The sequence below is a fragment of the Styela clava genome, chromosome 13 (genome assembly GCF_964204865.1).
Source record: "Styela clava chromosome 13, kaStyClav1.hap1.2, whole genome shotgun sequence".
Lineage (NCBI taxonomy): Eukaryota > Metazoa > Chordata > Ascidiacea > Stolidobranchia > Styelidae > Styela > Styela clava.
The window spans coordinates 4278212-4302555 of NC_135262.1; the positions used below are offsets into that span (position 1 = coordinate 4278212).

At 36.7% G+C, this 24344-nt stretch overlaps 3 protein-coding genes across 3 annotated transcripts; all 3 read left to right on the top strand.

Moving 5' to 3' along the window:
• Nucleotides 1-870: 870 nt before the first annotated feature.
• Nucleotides 871-7677, top strand: LOC144431309 (uncharacterized). The gene is made up of 9 exons (XM_078119280.1): nucleotides 871-1230; nucleotides 1923-2113; nucleotides 2528-2680; nucleotides 2882-3058; nucleotides 3272-3453; nucleotides 4103-4167; nucleotides 4646-4780; nucleotides 5224-5371; nucleotides 6060-7677. The coding sequence occupies exons 1-9, from the start codon at nucleotides 1163-1165 to the stop codon at nucleotides 6588-6590; spliced, it is 1650 nt and encodes a 549-aa protein (XP_077975406.1). The 5' UTR covers nucleotides 871-1162; the 3' UTR covers nucleotides 6591-7677.
• Nucleotides 7678-8818: 1141 nt separating this feature from the next.
• LOC120332519 (T-complex protein 1 subunit epsilon-like) lies at nucleotides 8819-11006 on the top strand. The gene has a single exon (XM_039399783.2). It carries the CDS (start codon nucleotides 8934-8936, stop codon nucleotides 10548-10550), a length of 1617 nt encoding a protein of 538 aa, XP_039255717.1. The 5' UTR covers nucleotides 8819-8933; the 3' UTR covers nucleotides 10551-11006.
• A 978-nt stretch (nucleotides 11007-11984) lies between these two features.
• Nucleotides 11985-15775, top strand: LOC120332540 (heat shock protein beta-7-like). Its single transcript, XM_039399808.2, has 3 exons — nucleotides 11985-12130; nucleotides 13575-13804; nucleotides 14430-15775. Exons 2-3 carry the CDS (start codon nucleotides 13617-13619, stop codon nucleotides 14524-14526), a joined length of 285 nt encoding a protein of 94 aa, XP_039255742.2. The 5' UTR covers nucleotides 11985-12130; nucleotides 13575-13616; the 3' UTR covers nucleotides 14527-15775.
• The last annotated feature ends 8569 nt before the right edge of the window (nucleotides 15776-24344 follow it).

Below are 24344 nucleotides of genomic sequence, written 5' to 3' on the forward strand. Positions count from 1 at the left end.
TCTGGGCGTCGCAAAGAGGATGATATGACCCATCTCTAAGCAACATTGAAAGGTGACTAATTTTTGAATTCAAAAGACTCATTGTTATGTTGTATTTGTAATGTTCGACTTTTTATTTAAATTAAAAAAAATATGCTATATAGGAGTCTCCTGACGTATACATACAAAAATTAAATTTTTACGTTTTTGATATTTGTGCGTATTGAAGTGGAAATCGATTTCTTGAGCCACGACCGATTGAAAAAACAATCTTTTTTTGCCAACGTGGAGCCGGTGCCAAATTCCGAGCGTGGCGTAACCAGAGTTCTATAAAATTTGTCTCCGAGCCAATAATATTGCGTGGAAGACTGCAACGAGGTTGAAATACGTCATCTTGAAAATGAGGAAGCGTCAGGCGTGCGTTGATGCCCAACGGACCATATATAGACATACTCGTGTCTCAAACAATAGATATCTTAAACAAAGGGGTGAACAAAGCCCCCTTAGATAAAAAGAAACTTCTAGATCGTCGAATTGTGTAGGTAGCGTACACGTCGCAACGTTCTAGGTATAGTTGATCTTTAAAATCAAATAACTAGATGAAAAGCAATTAGTTTGATTGGCGTTACGTCGTCAGCTAAAAGAACAGACACTATAGTCCAGTGGTTCTCAAACGGTGGTGCGCGCCCAACAAAGGGGGCGTAGGCAATTTTTGAGAGATTTGAAGCTAAATAATATATAAATATTTGTTAGATTTGATTTTGCCCGCCTTATTTTGGATATTCGCATTTCTTTATTGTTTAGAGATTGATTGTTGTGCTCATTGTTAATTTTATTTCCTGTTATTTATATTACTCTCGCCCTATTATCTGGTATTTGTAGCTAATTGTTGGCTAGTTATATTTGAGGTGGGGAGCGGGAAATCAGAATTCAAAAAAGTTGGGCGCGACTTAAAAGGTTTGAGAACCGATGTTATAGTTATTTAAACATCAAATAGTTCAGAGGATGAATATCAATGTGGATATATAGCGTATGTTTCAGTCGCTCTGTTTTGTATTAGTCTTTCCACGTGATATTATCTAACTAATAAACTGACTTAAACTATCAAATGACCAGTTAAAAACGTAGTTAAACCTGTTGTGGCCATATATACATTGTCACCGTACGTAAATTTAACGGCACCATGAACAAACTACATTTACTCATTGTGCTGACAATTTGCAGCTTGGCAGCTGTGGGATCGGAGGCCAGGTAAGTAATACCATTTCGATAAAGGTTTAATATTTCTTTCTTTATGTCGTCATTATAAATTTTAACTATCCGGCCGTTATCCAAAGTTTTTAGTCCGTAGAATTAGAATAGTGATTTCCAGCACAAATTTATTAGTAATATCGATGTCCCCGTTCTACGTCTTCGTTTGAACCCCGCATCATTACATAAATAGCCACAAATCTGCACATATTATTTTCACTGTCGTCCAGATTCACATTTTTGACTATAAAATATGGCGCCATAATGGCATTTGAATGGGTACTCCTGTAGTATGCAAACCAAGATGGCGGACATCGGCAGGTAGTATTGTACCAGGTTGGGGTTAGGCCATAGTTTCAGGTACAAATACTACAGGAGTCACTTGGCTAGTCCCCAAAATCGTAATATAACTAAAATGAGGGAAAACTGGAATAAAATTATGGCATTACCATAAACTGGTACACATATTACGTTCCGGTGTTCGCTATCTTGGTTCACATACTATAAGAGTACCGCTGGAAGCGCCCACAATATACCCAAACATATCATTCATTGACGGAAAAGTTATTCAGAAATGTCAGATTCTTTTTAACGAATTAACAATTTTCTATTCGTTTATACGAGCCTTGCATATACAGTACATATATTAACTGAACTATACATTAACTTGAAAATTAATTTGTCCATTTCAGGCACATCCAGAATGATGTTGCCAGATTATGCCAAACAACTCCACTTTCAACTATTCAGAAAGGAATCAATTGCTCGTGTTCAGCTCACCACAGTCTACAGTCCATTCCGCGTCAAAATGATTGGCAGAAAAATGGTCTGGTTCTGACTATACGTCTTCATGGTTGTAGGGATATCGGAAGCATCGGCAAAGGTGCATTTTATTTCCATTCACAAATTATTATCCAGGTCTGCTTGGCGCCGGGTAAAATTTATCTGGATTCAAATTTCATCTCGCGTGTTTCTTTTTTTGCTTGATATTGGCAAAATTTAATATTTTGGAATCATGACAGTCGCCACATAATTAGTCTATATTTCCTACACCCTGTACAGAAACTGCACACAACAAAGAAATGTTACAGAAAAAATAGGAAAATCCGACAAGACGACTAAATCATATGACGTACCTGGGCCTGTCGTCTGCCAGTTCATGTTCGGTACTAAATTAGTTAGTCGGGTATATGTTTTCAGAGGCATAGGCGAGCTGGTGGAGAAAACCGTAACCGACCAGCTGCTACGTGAATTTCACAATTAAACTTCACAATTTATCAGTACGTATCTATTACAGAGCTGTCCACATACCACGATCTAAAGACTCTGGATATTCAAGGAAGTGGAATAAAAAAGTTGGAAAACGGAGCGATGATTTTTAACATCGACATCACAACATTAATTATAAAAAACAGCAAAATATCGAGAATTGAACCAAACGCCTTTATCGGTAAATCGCTTTACTGTATCTTGTCGTTTCTTTTAAAAAAAATATTGAGTGAAAAATTGTTTAAGAAAATTGCCAACCTTAATTATTTTGAATATAGATGACTAAGTCAAGCCAATGTGCGCCCAACTCAAAAGTTTTATGTGAGATGAAAGATTAGCAAATATTCTGTAATATTTAAAATACTTTTACATAACTTTGAAGGCATTTCCAAACTTCGATATCTGGATTTATCTGGGAATAAGATTGACAACTTGCCCGCAGAAGCGTTCAAAGAGGCCAAAGCTTTACAAACTCTGAATCTAGATGGCAACAAAATAGATTTCATAGGCAAAGAAATTTTCGTGAGACTCTCTTCACTGCAAAGTCTGTCCCTTCGAGGTAAACAATAAAAAAAAACGATTATTCTTATGTGAAATTTTGCCTAATACATAAGCTGATATTATACTTGCTTCAAACTTCAGGCGGAATCGCAACGTCATTTATATTTAAAAAAACATTCAAACTATTGTGTTCCCATCAATTGTAAGGTATCGGGGTAGCCACTAAAGCTACATTATTATCCAATAATTTATTTCATTTTGTTTTACTAAGGAAACAAGATTAGTACCATCGACCCAGACGCATTTCAGAACACGTTGTTACTTGGAGAAATATTTTTGGACAACAACGTGATTACAAATTTGGATTTCACATCTTTCGTTGGACTACCGGAATTGATTACCCTGAGTGTTACCAACAATAAAATAACAAAATTGACTGTACCATGTGAAGGGGTGGGTATCTATTGTTTGCTGAAGTGTTTTTGTTGTTATTATGGAAAAGAATCTCCACAAAAAATGTAACAATTGATATCAAATTTTCAGTGTCTAAAAATGGCTTTAGCGTGGAGGCATATCCTTGTAATTTTCTCAAAGTTTCTTCATCGTATAGGAGGCGCAGTTTTTGCCACTTCATGGCAGCTCCTGTTACGAACGAACAGATGGCAGCTCTTGCCGTGGTTATGGCGCTATTACCTGCTGTATATTCCCAAAGCCATGTACTAGATTTTAGTTCATCATGCGGATTTATACCTACCCAAACCTGAAACCTAAATCCATTAAAACTGCAGCAAGATTTTACCCGCCCTTGGTTTCCAATTTGCTGCCGTGGCTGTAGCAACGGCAGCTCGTCATTTATTTGTGGCAGCTAAAAAGTCAGTCATCATGGGTTTGGCCACCGCGGCCATGGTTTGGAAATCTCGCCATGGTTTTGCGGTATCTTCAGACGCCACAAAATACTTGAAACTGCACTTGTCGGATAGCGTGATCACTGGCGTGACGTGCCTATGTCTTATTTTTGTGGTTGTTTAGCCACTGATGTATTCACAGTGCCCATTACGACATTGGAGCATTTTATAAATCCCATTTTTTGTCACATTTACAGAACGGCGTATATGATACCAACGTAGATGGAAATGAAAATTGCTCTCCAGCAAAATTAATTTTAAAGTAAGAATTATATAAAATGAATTGCGTAATGTTGTTGAACTAACAAGTTCCCATAGTACTTAGATGACTTCTATTTTAGGCTTCTAGGAACTTTTTTTAATAGTTTTCCGGGGATGAAAAACGGGAATTTTAATGATGCAACTTTTTCCCTTTATTATAACGTAACCCATTACAGTATTATAACGTACACAATTCGCAATCGTGAGCCCAAAAGGATAGGAAACATGATATATATGATCTTTATTCAGTCTGAACTGGTTTATACCAGATGGTTACACAATTATGTTTCAATTTCCTAGGATGTATGTAACAACACAATTTATCGAAATTGACCCCTCGCATTCCAGATATTGTTGCGCTGCAGTGGTGCCGTATTATAGGCGTCACGATGTAGTCGCGGAGAATATATGCTATTTTCTATTGTCCACTAGACGGCGAAGTCACGATGCAAAATTGATCTGATCATTTGTTCATACAGGATTCTCAATATGGCAAACAACGACATGACGGTTTTGTCTGACAAATTTATTCAAGCGATGCCATTCATTGAATATTTTGATGTTTCTGACAATTCGTTAACTTACATTGGAGGAAACGCAATCTCAAAACTAAGGCAAGATATCTATCTGCTCAACTGATAATATGGTGTAATATCTCCAAACGTGTATCATGCCATCACATTTTTATTTTGGTTCATCAACCCCATCACAGTTAACTCTAAGTCCATACTGCGAAGTGTTTGAAGTTATCTGAATTTTTGATAGCCTGTTAACATAAAAAGTGTTTTGGCAATTTCCCTTTGGACTATGGGCGCTCCAGAAGTATGTGTACCAATATGGAGGACGAGGTAGCTAATTTTGTACGCCCATTTTACATCAGTTTGTGTAACGGGACTGAAGCCTATTCACTTGGCTAGAACAGACAGTCCCAGAACTAGAAATAAAATAAGGAAAATCGGAAAAAAACATGCCCGAACCCTAACCTGGTACACATACTACGGGAGTACCGGAGCATGTTAAAAGTGGAAATTGCTTTAATTTTATTTTTATATTTTAGAAACCTTAAAGTTCTCAATATATCCGGTAATGAATTGATATCTCCAAACGTCGAATGGGTTTTGCCAATAAGGGAAAACGGAGCAGGGTTTGAGAGCGATTTGAGCAACAACCCGTGGATTTGCAACTGTGAAACTGCAAAATACCAGGTTAGAACGTTCTTAATAACACAGATACTATCCATCATTTAACAAAGTTCAGTCCCGTGGCAAAACCATGACTTTTCTTCCGGCTCCAACTCCAATCGAGTATTATAAGAATATTCGGTACTCCCATAGTATGGGAACCAAGATGGCGGACACCGGAACATAGTATGTGTACCAGGTTAAGGTTAGGCCATAATATCAGATACAAATGCTACGGGAGTCACTTGGCTGGTTCCCAGACTCGTAATAGAACTAAAATAAGGAAAATTGGAATAAAATTATGGCGTAAAGGCTGACCCTAACCTGGTACACATACTACGTTCCGGTGTCCGCCATCTTGGTTCACATACTACGGGAGTACCGATTATTCATCTATTTGTCCTAAATATATGTACTTGGATAGACGCCGTATCCAAATGGGTTATCCACGCGCTCAACACCGCCCCACTCTCCTGGATATTTACCCAGATACAACTACAGGATTATTAGACATGAAAAAACTTAGAGGAATTATCCTTGAACAATTATGAGGCTTGCCAGGTTTAAACCCCTCAAAACGTTTCACATCGTCCAATAAGAAAGTAAATTTCACCCTATTTCTCGATATTTTGTTTCCATTATCAAAATATATATATAATAATTGTCCCAAACATTCATGCAAATATGTTCAACGCAGCTTTTATATTTTCAGGCATTCATACTCGCAAATGGAAATAACGGCATGGTGGCATCGTTGAATGTCGAGTGCACGCCGAAGAGTGAAAAGGAATACAGAGAATATCAACAGTGCCTCAACCCAAAAGGTGAAGAAACAACCTCGGCTGCAACAACGACATATGGCATTACTAGTTCTGAATTACCAACAGTCAGGCCGGCACATGACAATATTAGTTTTGAATTAACAACAGCCAGGCCGGCACATGACAATACTAGTTCTGAATTAACAACAGCAGATGACACTTTAAACCAAAGCGAATATTATACTAATAGCATATTAAGCGCGATACTAATATTGTTATGCCTTGTGGTAATAGGATTCAATATATACTTTTGGAAGTTTCGACCCCAACAACAAGTGTACAGAGACGGTAGAATTATTGCTGAAAATATTCAGAGCATTCGTATTTCTCGGTCACATTCTCCGAGATCATCTCCAGCTCTATCTGAAGCGTCTTCAGGACTGTTAGATACCGAAGGTGGACCAAGAGAAAATGTTGTCTAGCCTAGCGAACGGCTGAAGCCCCATTGCCTGTCTCATGACGAGACATTGAATATCTCAATCTCGTGACATATATATATATATAAGTTTAAATGTCATACGGTGTATGGACGGTTTGCTTAAATTATAGTGATTGCAATTATATTTTATTAATTTGATATTTCCATGTTGTGTTTCGACATATATATATATATATATATTCAATTCACATTTTACGGCAGATCTTTGAGGTGCGTATTGAAACACACAAAAATATCAGTAAAAATGGGCCCAGCAAATACGCTTGCCTATAGATAAAGTATACTTATTGAACATGGCAAATCCGACCCGTTGGGTAATTCAATCTGACGCTGCCACAACCATACTTAAATGTTTTAGCTGAAAAATGTATCGAGATTAATATTAAATTTAGTTTTGGCACGAGGCTTATTGTTTTTCACTTTTACTTTGTAACACTGTGAATATTGTTTATGAAATGTTACTTTTTACATTACACTTACATGACCCGTCAGTCTAGGTCTAAAATTTTTGGTATCTGATCTAAAAACTTTGCCCACCCCTGCTATAGACCGTCAGTGTATGCCAGATTTAAATATAAAAAAAAAAACAGAATTTTTTGGATTAAATACCGACCCTGAACAAATATATATACTAGCGATCTCTTCCATCTTCAAATATTGAAAACTTGAAGTGTCATTAGGTCTTGTTTTTATAGGAAAATTGATTTTCCTAACAACAACAATCATGTAGTATAGCCATCCATAAGCGATTTTCAGTCACACAATTTAAAAAATATATTATTGTGCTGTTATGTGATTTTATTGCGAATAGTATAAATGATTTATTTCGTGGCTTTTGTGATAAAAACCAAAGTATGTTTATTAATTGGACTGGGGGGACACTCAAATAGAGTATAATAAATAGTTATGCATAAATGTACAATTTTCTTACACAATGAATGTTAAAATGAGTAGCCTAAGTCACGAAGATTGATTAAGATCAAATATATACTATTATATTTTTGCTTTAATCATTGCGTATATATTCCATTGTTGATAAAAATAAACAGTTCACTTTGACCGTTGGGTTTTAATCGTAGTTGTAATAAAGAAATTCAAAGAAATCTTTTGTTTACGTCGATAACTATAAAACGAAACGAGAATTGTGTGCGGGGCAGACGCAATTTGCACCAAAATGATAAATACGGACAGCAGGGATTGTATATCCATTTTATTTCGAATTGCATTTACATATTGTACGGACCTTTGTTGGCGACAATGTAGTATACATATTTATATACATAATACTTATATTTATTGTATTTTTGTCACAAACATCCTTTTTCGTGGTATTAGTAGCCAAATTCAATATTGAGCTATACAGCATACTCAGTGATTTCCAAAACTGCTGGTTGCGATTTGAATAAAGCTTTAGTTCTGTTATTATACCCTTTTATGGCAGAAAAACTGGAGGTACAAAAAAAAAAATAAATAAAAGCGAACGAAACCCGCTTGTCTATGAAATGGACAAAATGAGAAAGATAAGTGAGACACCAAAAAAAACAGCGCAAACATGCCATACGTATTTGGAGTCACATGATGAAACTCGCCACCCAGACCAAGATACGTCATCGTATATCATATTTCCCAGAACATTGTATACAATACTGAATTACCAACAATAATCAAATTATAAAAGTATTCAACAAATTCAAACAAGTTTCGGTTTGAACTCTAATGGTTTCCATATAGTGTTTTTCTTTAATCCAGATTTGTTACATACTGGCGTAGAGACCTCAATATCACAAATTCCTTCACCACCAAGGGTACGCATGATGCATCTAAAACTAATAAAAGGACAAGATGGCCGCCACGTGGCCCGCCATACGATTAGGTCGTATTATAGACTTTCCTCTCCTTCGAGATAAAAACATATCTTATCCTTATTAATGCATTATGTCCAAATGAGCAATATTAATAATATTGTATTGCCGTATCTATGGGTGTAGGACTAGGTAAATCGGTAAGCAAACGCGGGTTTCTCCTTTAATGATTACAGTTTCGATTTTGTATGCATCATTCAAATTTGAATAAAAATTTCAATTTTCCTCTAGTTTTTAATTTTTCGTCATCTTTATTCTGGTTTTCCGTGCATAACTAAACTTAAATGTATTTGTATCCCGGTCGTTCCCAGTTTCAATGACGTCAATTTATTTCGTTCCGCACACTGATTTCAAACTGTAAAACGGGCGTGCATTTCTGTTTGGTGGAGATTGTTCTGGAAGTTTGTTGGTTCTGGTCTTACATTTAACTGTTATATTCGAGAATTCGCATACGAAAAGCGAAAATGGCGGCGGCAATGGCATTCGATGAGTACGGGAGACCGTTTATCATCGTCAGAGATCAAGAAAGTAAATCTCGGTTAAGTGGACTGGAAGCAATTAAATCTCATATTTTAGCAGCTAAAACTGTAGCCTACACTGTCCGTACATCGCTTGGACCAAATGGCCTAGACAAGATGATGGTGTCTCCAGATGGAGAAGTCACTGTGACAAATGATGGAGCCACTATTTTAGATAAAATGGACGTTAACCACCAAATTGCTAAATTAATGGTGGAACTGTCAAAATCTCAGGATGACGAAATTGGAGATGGGACAACAGGGGTTGTTGTTCTGGCTGGGGCTTTATTGGAACATGCAGAACAGTTGATTGATCGCGGAATTCATCCGATTCGAATTGCTGATGGTTACGAGGCAGCCATGCATGTTGCAATTAAAAAATTAGATGAAATCGCTGACGTTTTCAAAGTTGATCCAAACGATTCAGAAAATTTAGTCAGAGTTGCTATGACAACATTGGGGTCTAAAATCGTTAACAAGTGTCATCACCAATTTGCTAAAATTGCTGTCGATGCAGTAATGGCTGTTGCAGATTTCAAACGTAAAGATGTCGATTTCGAATTGATCAAAGTAGAAGCGAAACAAGGAGGAAAATTAGAAGACAGTCAACTCATCAAAGGTGTTCTTGTTGACAAGGATATGAGTCACCCACAGATGCCAAAAGTCATCAAAGGTGCCAAACTGGCTATCCTAACTTGTCCATTTGAACCTCCAAAACCTAAAACCAAGCATAAGCTCGATGTTACTTCTGTGGAAGACTACAAACAGTTGCAAGAATATGAAAAAAAGAAGTTTCATGAAATGATAAAGCAGGTGAAAGATACTGGAGCAAATTTAGCAATCTGCCAGTGGGGATTTGATGATGAAGCTAATCATTTATTACTGCAGAATGAATTGCCTGCTGTTCGATGGGTAGGAGGACCAGAAATTGAGCTGATCGCCATAGCAACTGGGGGTAGAATCGTACCTCGATTTTCAGAGCTCACTCCTGAGAAATTAGGTCATGCTGGACTTGTTCGAGAGTTGTCATTTGGAACTACGAAAGATAAAATGTTGGTTATTGAAGAATGTAAAAATACAAAAGCAGTAACCATTTTCCTTCGTGGTGGAAATAAAATGATTGTCCAAGAAGCCAAGCGTTCTGTTCATGATGCTCTGTGTGTAATTCGAAATCTTGTTCGTGATAATCGTGTTGTGTACGGAGGAGGTGCTTGTGAAATCGCCTGCGCAGTTGCAGTGTCTAAAGAAGCTGAATTAAACCCATCTTTGGAGCAATACGCTATGCGTGCCTACGTACAAGCACTTGAGTCTGTGCCCCTTGCATTGGCAGAAAATAGTGGTTTGAATCCAATTCAGACCCTTTCTGATGTTCGTTCCAAACAAGTGAATGAAAGTAACTCGAATCTTGGAATCGATTGTTTAAACAAAGGCACAAATGACATGAAGGAGCAACATGTTATTGAAACGCTTGTAGGAAAGAAACAACAAATCTCACTTGCAACACAACTTGTACGAATGATTCTGAAAATTGATGATGTCAGATCACCTGGTGAACAACAGTAGATTTCTCACCACACATCGATGCGTCTTGCTCTTTCCTCAAATATCAAATGCACAATTGTACCACCCTTCCTATTAAATAGACTTCAATGGTAGAAGTGCTATATGGTTATCAAAAATTTAAACAACGTTTAACAGGAAATTAAATATGTTATCATGAAAGGGAACCAAGCATCGTATCAGAAACACGAAATTATAACTTTTTTTGAAGTGTAATCATTGTTATTTCAATTTAGGAGGAATTGCAGACCCAATCCTCGTTAGATGGTTGCATGAATTTTCTCACATCTGTTTGAATTATTCTACTTTAGTCATCTGATTAAGTATGGCCAAACTGTGTTCCTTGTTCAACTTTTGGCCAGCTGTAACGTGATATTTTGTATTGTTGCTCTAGGTAAATTGAAAGACTTGTTCCATCTTTTTCGCATGATTTGTTATTAAAATGTAGACAAAAATGAATTTACAGTTGTTGAAATTCCTGCTAAATTGAGTTTATGTAACGAAAATGCTAGCATTCAGGATTTTATAGAGTATATCCTGAAGACGACATGAAAGGCAATTAATTATGCGAGCAATGTATGACAAACCATAGGCCTCTTCCCATAACTGTTGTATGTCAGTTATATCTCCGGTCAAAACACATTTCAGACGCTCCACACAATTTTGAAGTCCATTCGATTTTAGGGAAAAGGGAATAGTTGAGTTGCGGTTAAGGTGAAAAATATTACAAATTTTCCTATTTTGTAGGGTTTTTGTCTTTTATCTCGATTTTTTTCCACATAGCATTAAAAAAAAGGTTTAGTAATATTACAAGGAAGCCACAGTAACGGTCTTTTCCTTCACACCCGAAACAGCCACACTATTGTGTCATTTTATATTATTTATATTCACCGATGTCCTGATTACGTCATTGCCTCTCTGATACATCAACAGTTGTAATTACAAACACCACATTATGACGGGTGAGAGTAATATTTGATGAAAGTTGTTTATTATAATTCTGCTAACCTATGTTAGTCCTTCGCGGTTGTCAGAGGTTTGTGACGTAACAGTTGATTCTCTTGAGAGCTGTGTTCCCATCTAAACTTGGAAAAGTCAGTTTTGTTGAAGTTTAAAGGTATTTTTCATACGTATTACTCAGTATAAATTAGTGAAAGTAATGCTTCATAGTGTGATATCATACAAACTAAACGTACTAAGTTTGATAGAAGAGTCAGAGTTAGGACTTCTAGTTATTTTATTATAGCTTATAACTGAAAGTGAGCACTGATTTGACATAACTCTGGTAGCAGTCATTATCTATACGTAAATAGGACACCAGGCCTCTGAAATCGTGTGTACATCATAGATAGATTGTTCGCCTTATCCGTGGCCTATGGTAAATGATTTCTTAATCCCGTGTGCAATCAACGTAAGCATTTATCAACCGGACTATAAATAGGTCAACGACGTCTATGACAAAGGCAAGCTCTCTTTGTAGTGATATTCATTTGTGTACTGGTTCCAGATCGTGCAGAGTGTACTTTTAAGAGGAGCGAGACTTGCAGGAGTTGATAGAACGAAGAAATCTAGCCAGACAAAAGGTAGATTGATTTTTGTATGAGTATAAGATTATTTCGACTCAATAATCATAACAGGCAATGATAATGATATGACTGATAAAAACAAATGAATATAAACTGATTATAAAATCATGATTGTGTTCAAGCTATTCCACCCAAAGAAAGTAAGATAGAGATTTATTGCCACAAAAACAAAGTCACCACTATTATAAACATAATACGATAAAGAAAATATTTCAGCAGTAATGACATTGATTGAAAGTCTCCAATGCTTCTGGATAAGGTTCACTTTTAGGTTGTTCGCGTTTACACAAGCCTCTGAGAATACCGACGAAATAAATATCTGAATCAAAATTTTTCAAAATATATATGTGTATTATATTATGTAGTCTTGAAGCCTAAACCATGATGTTAGTGTACCTTATTGTTGAATAGTGATAATTCGACACCCAATATTCTTTCGTAGTTGACATGCTGTGGCAGAAATAGTACATAACTTCCTTGTTGAATAGTTTTAACGAAAAAACATTGCCCTCTGTTTTCTGTCATTATTTAAAAATATAGACCGAGTGGTGAGTGCTAAATTATGATAACCGAGATGTAATAAAGTGTTTAAATGTCACCAGTTGGAGATAAAAGATAGATTAGTTTGAATAAAGCATTCCTCGCGTGTATGTTTATATGCTTTTTGGTGGACGGGCGCGTACTCGTAGGTTTTTTTTTTAAAACTTTGTCCTTTTAAGTTATGCTCGTCCTCCAGGTCCTCTGCATTTTGTTTGTCCGTTTGTTGTTGTTTTGTTTTATGCATAGTGACCGAAATAAAATCGATACAATCGTCTTCAAGATCATTCTTTGTCTTAAATTGTTTTTAAGCTGGTTGATGATCTAAAAATGTATTTAAATTTTCAAATAGATTATTTTCGGCTAATATTAATTTTGAATTTCAAAAGTAAATTTTCTGGGAATTTTGTCACTGGTTGTGTACTCGGGGATAATAATTTTAACAAAATGGCGACAAAACCCAATTTGACGCTCACGCTCATCCTCCAAACAATGCTCCACAAAGGCAGTTGAGGAATCTTCTACGTCCAATTTTGAAGCGTGATATCACACTGTAATTCCTAAATTATAATTGTATTAAAACATATAGAATATGGCATATTCATCAGTGTAGAATATCGTATGTCAAATACATAAAACGTTTTTATATGTTACAAATAGTTTTGTCGCTAAAAGCAAAATATTTACCACCTCATAGATTTCGAAACACCCCCCCCCCCCCCCCTAAAAGGAAAAGCTGGGGAACACACTGAGTAGACTCCTTTCCTGGCATGACAAATCAACTGCAACTGTTGGCCAATCAAAACTTTCACAGCTGTTTTCAAGCACTCCATTTACGCATATTGCTGTCTAGTAAACAAAAACAATAAAGTGTAAATTTGAGGTATTTACTTACCGATTGCAGGTATTTTTAGTTATTGACGTATTTGCTACGTAGCAAACATAGATGGCGACGATCACGTCAATAGCGCGGTACACATCCACCCCAAGAGACATGTGGAGCATTAATGTAGCCATTGGAAAAACATTTGCACCGGAAGACGTCATCATAAAAGCCGTGAACAATGATCTAGAAATTATTGCGGAGAAATGGTCGCCGAACGGGACTGATTTACTAGCAAGTTTCAAACACCAGTAAGCAAATTTATATTTCAAGAATAATCCTAATTTGGTCTTCAAGATTTTCAAACAGTGTTTAGGGGCACAGAATTTCGGGCCAGTTCTCACAAAATTACATCTACCTAAAACCTCATCTTGGCACAATTTCTTCTCCCCACGGAATATGCAACTGATTAGTCAATGGACCCGTGGATTCTTCGTCAGTGTTTCAATCCACGCTTCGTTCAAGTCAAGTTCATTTTTTCCAACCAGTAAAACAAACAAAATGAACACAGAAAATACGAAAAAAAATGCGGGGAACCAAAGCTGGTTATCCAGCAGCGACACCCGACTTGTACGCAGTTCTCACAAAATTCGTTTTCTATAAATAATTACATCTCCTCAAAACCTCATTTTGGCAACATTTCATCATCCTACGGAACAAGCTACTTTAACCGCTGAGGCATGAATTTTTCGTCAGTGTTTTGATCCACGCTTCGTTCTTGTACGCATCTTGGTTTAATATAAGGTCAGGCTGCCCCATCGACTCTCCTTCCGTCGATATATATATACTGAGCTATATCATACATGCTACTCGGAATATTATTTGGAGCTGGTAACACAAAAATACATCCGTTTACATTTTTTATTATTATTTCAGATGTCATTTACCAGACGACGTTGACGCAAAAACCATCACTACCCAATTATTACCCGGAGGAAAATTGATGCTCAAAGCCCGCAAAGTCTCGAACTAAATATTAAAAGTCACTACCGGTTCTTGAATGAACAATTTTTGCAAATCGATAAAACGAACTGATAAGACAATTTTGCCCTGAATGCCCAAACATATCGACATTTTCTACTATACATTATAGATTATACCATTGTCATATTTCGCCAATTTCTGACTACAATTTTAGTTTCAGAGGGTGTAATAACGGCCTTGCAGTTCACGTACCGTGTTTTCTCGACAATAAGACCTAGTCGATAGCCCAATTTTTTTTTGGCCTTAGTCGATAGCAACAAATCTTAGATCAATCATTTAAAATGTGTGAGAGAGGAAAAGGTTCAATGACATGAGGCAACGTGAAGATCACGCCACATTCATATTTTATATATTTGAAAATCTCGTAATTCGCTACTTTATAATTGCGTTCTTAATACATGAAAATAGAAGCCCTAGTGTTACTTTTCGAAAGAAAATTGAAGTGAGAATCTGTCTTATTTTCGGGTAAACACGGTATTATGGCTACAAAAATTGCCACGTGTGGCGAAATTTTTCCATTTCGACCTGTATATGAGACATATTTCTGGGCAAAGTATGTCATGGGAAAAAAAAGTTTTTTAATTGAATTTCATGTTTTCCAGCCTACCACATTCAGAATGAGATTTTGGTTAAATTAAAATTGGCAATGAAGAGAAATACATATGTTTGCTTGATGAATTTATAGCCTGTTATTGTTTCATAACTAACCTATAGTGGCTGGTTAAATTGAAAAGTACTCATACACTGAATCCTCTCATGACTTCGTTTACTATTTCTCAACATAACCATTTGAAAGTTACAATGGTACACCAAAAGGCCAATTTTCGTTTATATTTTATATCAATAGTTTCTAGATTGTAAACGATTTGTACAATTTTGGGTATTCCCGTAGTGTGTGTACCAGGTTAGAGTTAGGCAAAAATTTTATTCCGATTTTCATTATTTTAGTTCTATTACGAATTCGGGGATTGTCTGTGTTTACCAAGTGAATATACCCCCTGTCCATAGGTTTCATTCTCTTTAAACAACTTGATGTAAAGTAGGCGAACAAAATTAGTTACCTCCATATTGGTACACAAACTTCTGGCGCGCCCAATTTTGAGTATATATAATAAACAGTTTGCAGTACAAGAATATTCAGTGTTAAATTTATGTACTCGTGAGTGACTTTTTTCCTGTGATATCATTCTCTGTTTTTACATTGTCATTTAGAAATAAACTTGAAATGCACTTTGAAATGATAGCGGCTCATTTTTTTATTTAGGATAGCCATGGGCACATCTATGTTATTGCTGTACGAATTATCTGGATAAGCTGGTCTTTAATGGTCATTCTCATGTCTTGAATTGTTTTTGAGCTGAATAATTGAAATAACAGATCATGGTCATTTAAATCGCGGGTTGTATAGCGGTATGGATGATAGCGGTGTACTTGTATTCTAGAATTATATTTTGTAATATATATTGCGATTTAGAATATTCTAAACACACACATATTATGTTAAGTGTTTAATTTATGATATTATATAATAAACAGTTTGCAGTACAAGAATATTCAGTGTTAAATTTATGTACTCGTGAGTGACCTTTTTCCTGTGATATCATTCTCTGTTTTAACATTGTCATTTAGAAATAAACTTGAAATGCACTTTGAAATGATAGCGGCTCATTTTTTCATTTAGGATAGCCATGGGCACATCAATGTTATTGCTATACGAATTATCTTGATAGCTACCTATCGCATATAAAATATACCGACAAAAGCCATACATTTTACTTGGCTCGGCATTTTACATTTGCTTTTGTTTATTTGTTTTGTGTTATTTTATATAGACCGCAACGGTCTGGGGTAATAAACGAATTGAAATTAAAAATGTGGACCGCCGTAACTTACTAGCACCTGCATGCGGGCCATCGTGGCTTTAGTTAGCAGGTCTGTGTCACAATGATGATTCATGTGTCTTGTGCCAACATCTGGTCCTGCGTCGCCAGTATCGAAAATCTTCCGAATTTAGCGTAGCAAGATTTCGCAAAATCAAAATGAAAGATTGCAGTCATTCTTGGCGGATTAAAAACACAAATATAAAATTATAACACTGTACACCGAAATTTAGGATGAAATATCAGATTACAATGGGATTATATTTTGAAAGTTACTAGATTGATGAGCATCGCCGCTTGTTGTCTTAAGCGCGAGGGTTTTATTTAGGAAGTGAACATCAGTAATAAGTAGTTAAAGACTGGACTATGATATAATTTCCATGTAATTCACATGTCCCGTGACAATGATCTACTCTTCTCCATTCAATTGCAACATGAATTGAAATACTAAGTAATCCGTTTCATTCCCTTCTCCATTATTGGAACAAAATATGAAAACAAGCCCCGCTTTTACCAGACAGCTACGAGTTAGTTCAGTGCCACCGCGCTGTGTTACGGTGGTAGCGGAACCGCCCTATCTGCAGAAGTTCTTATCTTGTGACAGTGTGAATTGAAATTGCAAGATGGTCCAACTCACAACTGTAGTAACACCAATGATCCGAGTCACTACTGTAATATACCACCAAGTACGGCACTATTCGCCATTTACCATTCCTCAAATCTTAGCAAAGCAAGGATTCCTTTACGAACAAGAGAGCTGTGCTCAAATATATGTATACGTCACAAGGTGTCGCTATTTTTTATTCTGACACATAAAAAACGAGTCTCTTGAAATCTACAGAAATTTTTGAAATAAGTAAAAGTAATAGCCTTCTGGCAAAAAAATCAATCTTCAACCACTGAAAATTTCAAAGCAATTGATTCAGTATTCGGAGAGAAAAGAGATTTCATCATGACGAAAGAGAAGAATACTAACAAGAACAAGAGAGCAATGCTCAAATATATGGACACCCAGAACAATTCCCCAAAAATCATATGCGGTGTCTTACCAATACCTGTATAAACAAAGCACCACATCACAGAAATCAAACAGACTAAAACACGGTGGTCGCAAATTGGTTGACAACGATATTATCGACGTTTTGGAAATGCGCACCCTCTTATACCCCCTCCTTTGAATGTAAAAACGCGAAACCTTCAAAGATGGTTAAAAGAAACACAACTCTACCCACCTGCCAAGTTTCATCTTTTTATCTCTTACATTTGTATGAATTTTCAAGCTTTTGACAGCTACGAGTTAGGTCAGTGTCACCGTGCTGTGTTACGGTACCAGAACTTTTCTATCTTTAAAAACATTGGGCTTTTAATTGCATTTCTGACTGTCATATATTTTAAGAACACGGTTATTTCGAACAAAACTCGTCAAACTATAAACAAAGCACCACATCACAGCAATCAAACAGACTAAAACACGGTGGTCGCAAATTGGTTACCAAATATATTATCGACGTATTGGAAATGCGCACCCCCCTATTCCCCCTCCTTTAGATGTAGAAACGCGAAACCTTCAAAGGTGGTTAAAAGAAACACAACTCTACCCACCTGTCAAGTTTCATCTTTTTATCTCTTATATTTGTATGGATTTTCGAGCTTAGGACAGCTACGAGTTAGTTCGGTGTCACCGCGCTGTGTTACGGTACCAAAACTTCTATATCTGGGCTTCTAATTGCATTTCTGACCGTCATATATTTTAAGAACACGGTTATTTTGAACAAAACTCGTCAAATTATGAACAAAGCACCACATCACAGCAATCAAACAGACAAAAACGCAAATTGGTTGACAAAGATATTATCGACGTTTTGGAAATGCGCACCCCCCTATTCCCCTTCCTACCTGTAATGCCAGACGCTTCTTCTTTGCAAAACCAACTTATTCGATTTATCACGGTAATTAAACAGCAGATACCACAGTCTACAAATATATTCACACCAAGCGAAGCATTTCGACCACAGTCTACAAATATATTCACACCAAGCGAAGCAGTACTGTACCTGTACGGTTACCGTACCTTTAGACCACAGTCTACAAATATATTCACACCAAGAGAAGCAGTGGAGTACGGTTTTCCGTACCTTTCTAGAGTCTAGACCAGTGGTTCCCAAACTTTTTTGACCATCGCCCCCCTGAAGTAGTTTATACAACTTCATCGCCCCCCGGCAATACAAAAAAATGTAAAGTCAGAAACGAATATATTACAGACCAAATAAGAAGACAAATCATAGTTTATAGTGTTTTTTAATGAGAATAGATGAGCTTGGTGTTCTTCAGCGAGCTTTTTTTTATTATGTTTAAAATTACCCCGTTTAAGTCGACTTCGTTGTATTGATTGCAATAGTAGCACGGCAGAAAACCCCTTTTTCACCATATAATAGGTCGGAAATGAAAGAATCTAGGGTTCCACCTACTCAAAAACCGCCGTGTACTCTTGCCTTATAGCATTTCACTTCCTAAATTCACCCCATTTCACATTAAAATAATGAAAACAAAGTTAATTTTCCCAAACTTATAATATTGATTTTCGTACATCTCATTCATTCGTACAGCCTGATGACCTTCCCCAAAATACTTCGGTAAAATTCACCCCCGATTCCTCATCCTACCACGGCCTCCAGTCTGATCATCAGTCCATAATTACCCAGCCATTGTTTTTGGATTCATGGACTCGGATGTGGAAGAAGCCGTGACCGACTATCGGCTACGGCCCAGATTGTCGGCAAATTTTATGTCGCTCGCAGGACAAAATTCAGGGTTGCTATGCTTTTGCGGGTCGCATATATTTTTCGGAAGTTAAAAAAGGAACAGCGCACAAAATCTGCGACAATTCGTGAACTCAACTCAGTCGTCTTATTATAAAAATATTACAATGACATTTAATGTGACACTGTCTTTTTGCTGCATCACGCTGGATAGCTTTACGACGCCAAGATTGAAACATTTTCTAAATGGGCATCACTAATCCCAGTTCGTTGCTTGTTCTTTGTAATGTTCATTTTCGAAAATAATTGTTCGCACAAATATGTACTTCCAAACATCGAAGTGAATATTTTCGCATGATTTGTGAAATTTCGATAAAGATTTTCTTTAAGAAGATACATTCTTACAAAAATTAAGCAGTGATGAATCTCTCGAATAGAATATGAATTTTATTTCTTTATGGCTTTGCAATATATTCGAATATTGACTGCGCTATTGAACCCCTGCCATCAGCATCAACTTTTCTTCGAGTTTCCATTTGTTTAATTATAATTAAATTGTAGGCTCGTTAAACGAGAAGCCGTTCAATAGAATTTTTAGGATATATATAATAAAATTTAGTCCAAAAGTTTCTCACGATAAATTCTGTTACGAAAAAAAATGTTATTTACTCCTCAAGCGTAGATTATAAATAAAAAAAATTTATCGTCAAAACCGCCGTTTGGATGTTTCCCCGGGCATAGACTTCCTTGTTTACGTCGTGACATTGGCCAATCAGCAAGATGCAAAAAACGTAACAATGCCCCCTTTCGCATCCGCTCAAGCGCTCAGACACGCTCACTCAGACAGATTTTCAGGCGTGGTGGTGAACATTACCTCATTTTCGCGTTTTTGAATTATATTCGTTAGTTTTTAGTTGTTTTTCGGAAATTTAAATATAAATCAAATAAGTCAATGATTACTTTGTCCTCCTATGAGTTTCAGTTTAAATACAGAAATCAAAAATTAGTGTAGAAATAGCTGTGATAGACTAGGATAAAATTCTTTATCGGTACTTTCAAAAAACAGATGGTTGAATGGTGTGTATTAGAAAGATAGTTTGAAACAAATACCCCATTTTACAGGCAACAACTCGTGAAACCACTCTTTTAAAATAAGCACCGACAATTTTAAAATGGTAAAGTATCGGAAGAATTTTCCGCAGTCAAAGGTCGGGGAAAGATCCGTTCAGTGAATCGAATTTACTCCGGCCGTATTTTGCCGACCACTGGGATACGCAAACTACCGTACCTTACTGCGAAGACGAGTTCAGAAATCCTTTCGCGTGTGATAATCGCCCACATGATTCAAGCCTGCGAATGCACACAGAGTACAGAATTAAGTGCGCCGAACATAAAACAGATTTCGCGAAATCGCCCCCTTCGAATTTTTCGCCCCCCTCCGTATCGTTTTCGCCCACTGGGGGGCGATATCGCCCACTTTGGGAATCACTGGTCTAGACCACAGTCTACAAATATATTCACACCAACAGTACAGTACGGTCTACCGTACCTTTAGCATCACCGCCATTCACCGGTAACCTCGAAAACTTGCGATTTTTGAGTAGCGACGACTTTCAGAATCCGCCGTCACCCCAACATTCGATGGCACGTGATCAAAAAAGAAGTGCCTGCATAGTGCATATGCGTTCGCAGAACGTTCAGTGACGTCATAGCAAACAAAAACAAATCTCACAGAGCTAACAGAAGTATTTGAAATAAATAAAGCAATAGCCTTCTGGAGAAAAATTTCATCTTTAATCATTAAAATTTCAAAGCAATTGGTCCAGCGATCAAAGAGAATAGCGGTGTTTTAATATTCCCACTAGGTGTCCAAAAAGTGTCAAAGTACAACATAACAACAAAACGATCGTTATGTCCACTACGTGTCCAACAACAACATAATATTGAAACGATCGTTATGTACACTGACGTGTCCAAAAACGGTTGAAGTTACGTAAGTTGCATATAAGGAGAGGGAGTTGTGGTTGCAAACCATGCAAAAAATCTCAATTTTGGTCAAACCACACTGACCATTCGCATGTTGGTCATTGCGTTAGCTTCAGAGCAAAAACAAGGACAAAATTTGTGTATACACACAGGACACCGCATAGAATATCATAGCATATTGAAATGATTTTGTTGCGACATATCCGATGTTCAAACCAAGCACCATTGTTGAACCAGATATGTAATAAATTAATGTAGGTTTTCTCTTTGCTATCTAATCAAAACTACAAACATGACGCAACTTAATCTGTGTGTATGGTCAATCTTATGTCACTTGATGATATAAGAGTAAAATTCAAGTATCAAACATTCAAAAAATCGCGATATATATAGCTAGGGTTAACATATTTTTGTGACTTCAAATCGGGACGCCTCGAAAGACAACGACCCCTTAGCTGTGATTTTGTAACTTTAAATTTTCCGACTTTAATACATAGGCCTACATTCCCACATTTAAAGCTGTCTTTATTGACCATATTGTTATCGAAATTTCATGCGCATATTCTCTGTCCAAATATCGGGTTCAGTTCGAAAAATAGGAAGGAATTGACGTTAACGATACCGGTACAAATAATTCGAATTTAGACTAAACAGTATTGGTTTTACATGCGATACGTCTGCCCTCAATAGGAATCAGCGGGGAACGAACGCATTCACCTCCAGTAAGTAGGCTAGCGCTGCGCTACGCAGCAACAACAGTAACGAGAACATGTTTTTGTATTATGCTGGAAAAGCGGGACTTTTGTCTGACTTATCGGGACGGCGGGACAAAACGCTGAAAACTGTCTAGCGGGACTGTCCCGCCTAAAGCGGGACGTATGGTAAGCCTATATATAGCAGATAAATATATTGCATTGCATGGGGTCTATTCATTGTTTATGTGTGTATTGATCCAAAGATCTTGCTAGCTTATGTTTTTAGATCAAGTACATCGCTGTGACAAAAGCACGACTCAGATCTATGTCAGTCGCATTCATAATTTGCAGTTATACTCGACATTGACAAGATGCAGCGTATCATTTTAGACTCATTCTTAGTACTCATGTTGGCAATTTTCTCAAAAGCCTGCAAACTTCCATCTACTGACGTCGAGATTAATTTTGATACAATTCCGCAAAAATGGTATGCTGTAGCGCATTCTGGCCAGGCTGAGTACAACTCTTGGAAGTGCATTGTAATCAGTAAGCACAAAACTCTAGACGAATTCGAAGCCGATTTGCGTATCTTTCATACCGATGATCAAAGAGTACCAAACAACTTGACAGCAGTATTCTCGAGAGTCGCGCCATCAACATTTCAGGTGACAACTTCGAGTGGATTGGAGCTGGAGATACAGAAGCAACTGGATATTGTCCACGCAGAAGCAAGTGTTATAGTCGAGGAAGATGATTTTAAAAATATGCCAAACGTATATTTAACTGACGATGACCAGGAGTATTTCATCCTTCTCCAGTGTAGTCTCAACGGCAATAAGAGAGTGATTTTGGAGTCTTCGACACCCGTCCCCAGTGCCGAAATAATTTTGAAAGCACATAACATGCTTGTCCGAATCGGTGATGGCTGGGAGAGAGTAAAACTCCTGCCAAATAGTTGCAATGATTTGGGTGTTTAGGAAAACATATACCGTGTTTCTCCGAAAATAAGACCTAGCCTGAAATTAAAAATGATTTTAATATAAACCCTCCCCTTAAAATGAGCTGGTCGATAGCGCATAGGTGAAAAATTTGCCAGAAAATTCAGTTCAATCTAGTGAATTGCAAGACCTTCCAGAGGATGTTGGTATGTTTATTTTTGAATAGTCTGTTTAACAGCTTTTCAAATAAAAACGTTGTATTTATAAGTAAATGAATATCGGTTTTCATATCTTGTATATTCGAAAATCTCGTAATTCTTTACTTTGCATTTTATTTTTGATAAATGAATATAAAATACCCTCTTCCAGAAAAAATAAGCCCTAGTGTTGTTATTCGGAAGAAAATTGAAATGAGACCCTCTCTTACGTTCGGGGAAACACGGTATACATATAGCCCACACGCAATGTATTGTGCTTCAATATAATATATATCGCCAAATATTACTAAACGCTTATAAAAAGGATTGCTTTAATCAGCTTGAAAATAAAATCATATCAATAAAAAATATTTAGATTTTTTTACGTATTTTCGAGTGGCCAGCAGACGATGTATATTTTTAAATGACTAACTAGCGATTTAATTAGTTATTGACATAAGTGGTTTTGGTACTCCCTTAGTATGCGTACCAGGTTAGGGTTAGGCCATAATTTTATTCCGATTTTTCATATTTTAGTTCTATTACGAGTTCGGGGACTGTCTGTGTTAGCCAAGTGAATATACCCCCTGGGTTTCAGTCCCTTGTACACAACTAGATAGATATATGGCTCCAGTCGGAATTTGAATAGACTTATCCACAGAAGGCAGTTGAGCTGCCAAATAAACACGGATTTAATTTTGGGGCAACCGCACAATATGAGTCCTACCAACATGGATGGCCATAATAGAATACGTTACTATTCCGAATACATTCTGGAAAAATATTTTCGAATCTGAAATTCCGAATACCTTCCAGAACCCGTAAAGCATGAATTTTATTCACATTTCATAAATCCAAAGACATAGGAATTGGGCTTAAACAATTTAAGCACGTGCTTAGGGCACCAATCAAAGAGGGCACCACAGAAATTTTAGAGCAGAATTTTATATAGTTTATCGGTGTTTATTATAATATTACGAGTTCACCAAACGACTTAAACTTCGAAATGTTCCTTATTTTTTGTCTTCAAGTATCATATTAACCTTCTTTATTAAAAATAAACACTGGAACATATTTACTGGACACGAAATAGGCCTATGAGTCGTTTTCTTAAATTGTTGTTGTTTCTTCTCTCTAGTATTCTCCTTGTTGCTGAATTTTGCTTTGAAAAAATTTCTTTTTTCTTCAACAACAACTTCTGTGTCGGTTCCACGATCGGATTTCAACGATCTAGTAATAGTCTGATTAGAACGGTAAACTCTCGTAGTTTATTAAATTTAAAGTAAGTGAACACGCGATATTTCGGTCACCTTTGGGTTTTACCTGACTTGCGGCCCGCGAGACCTCCTCAA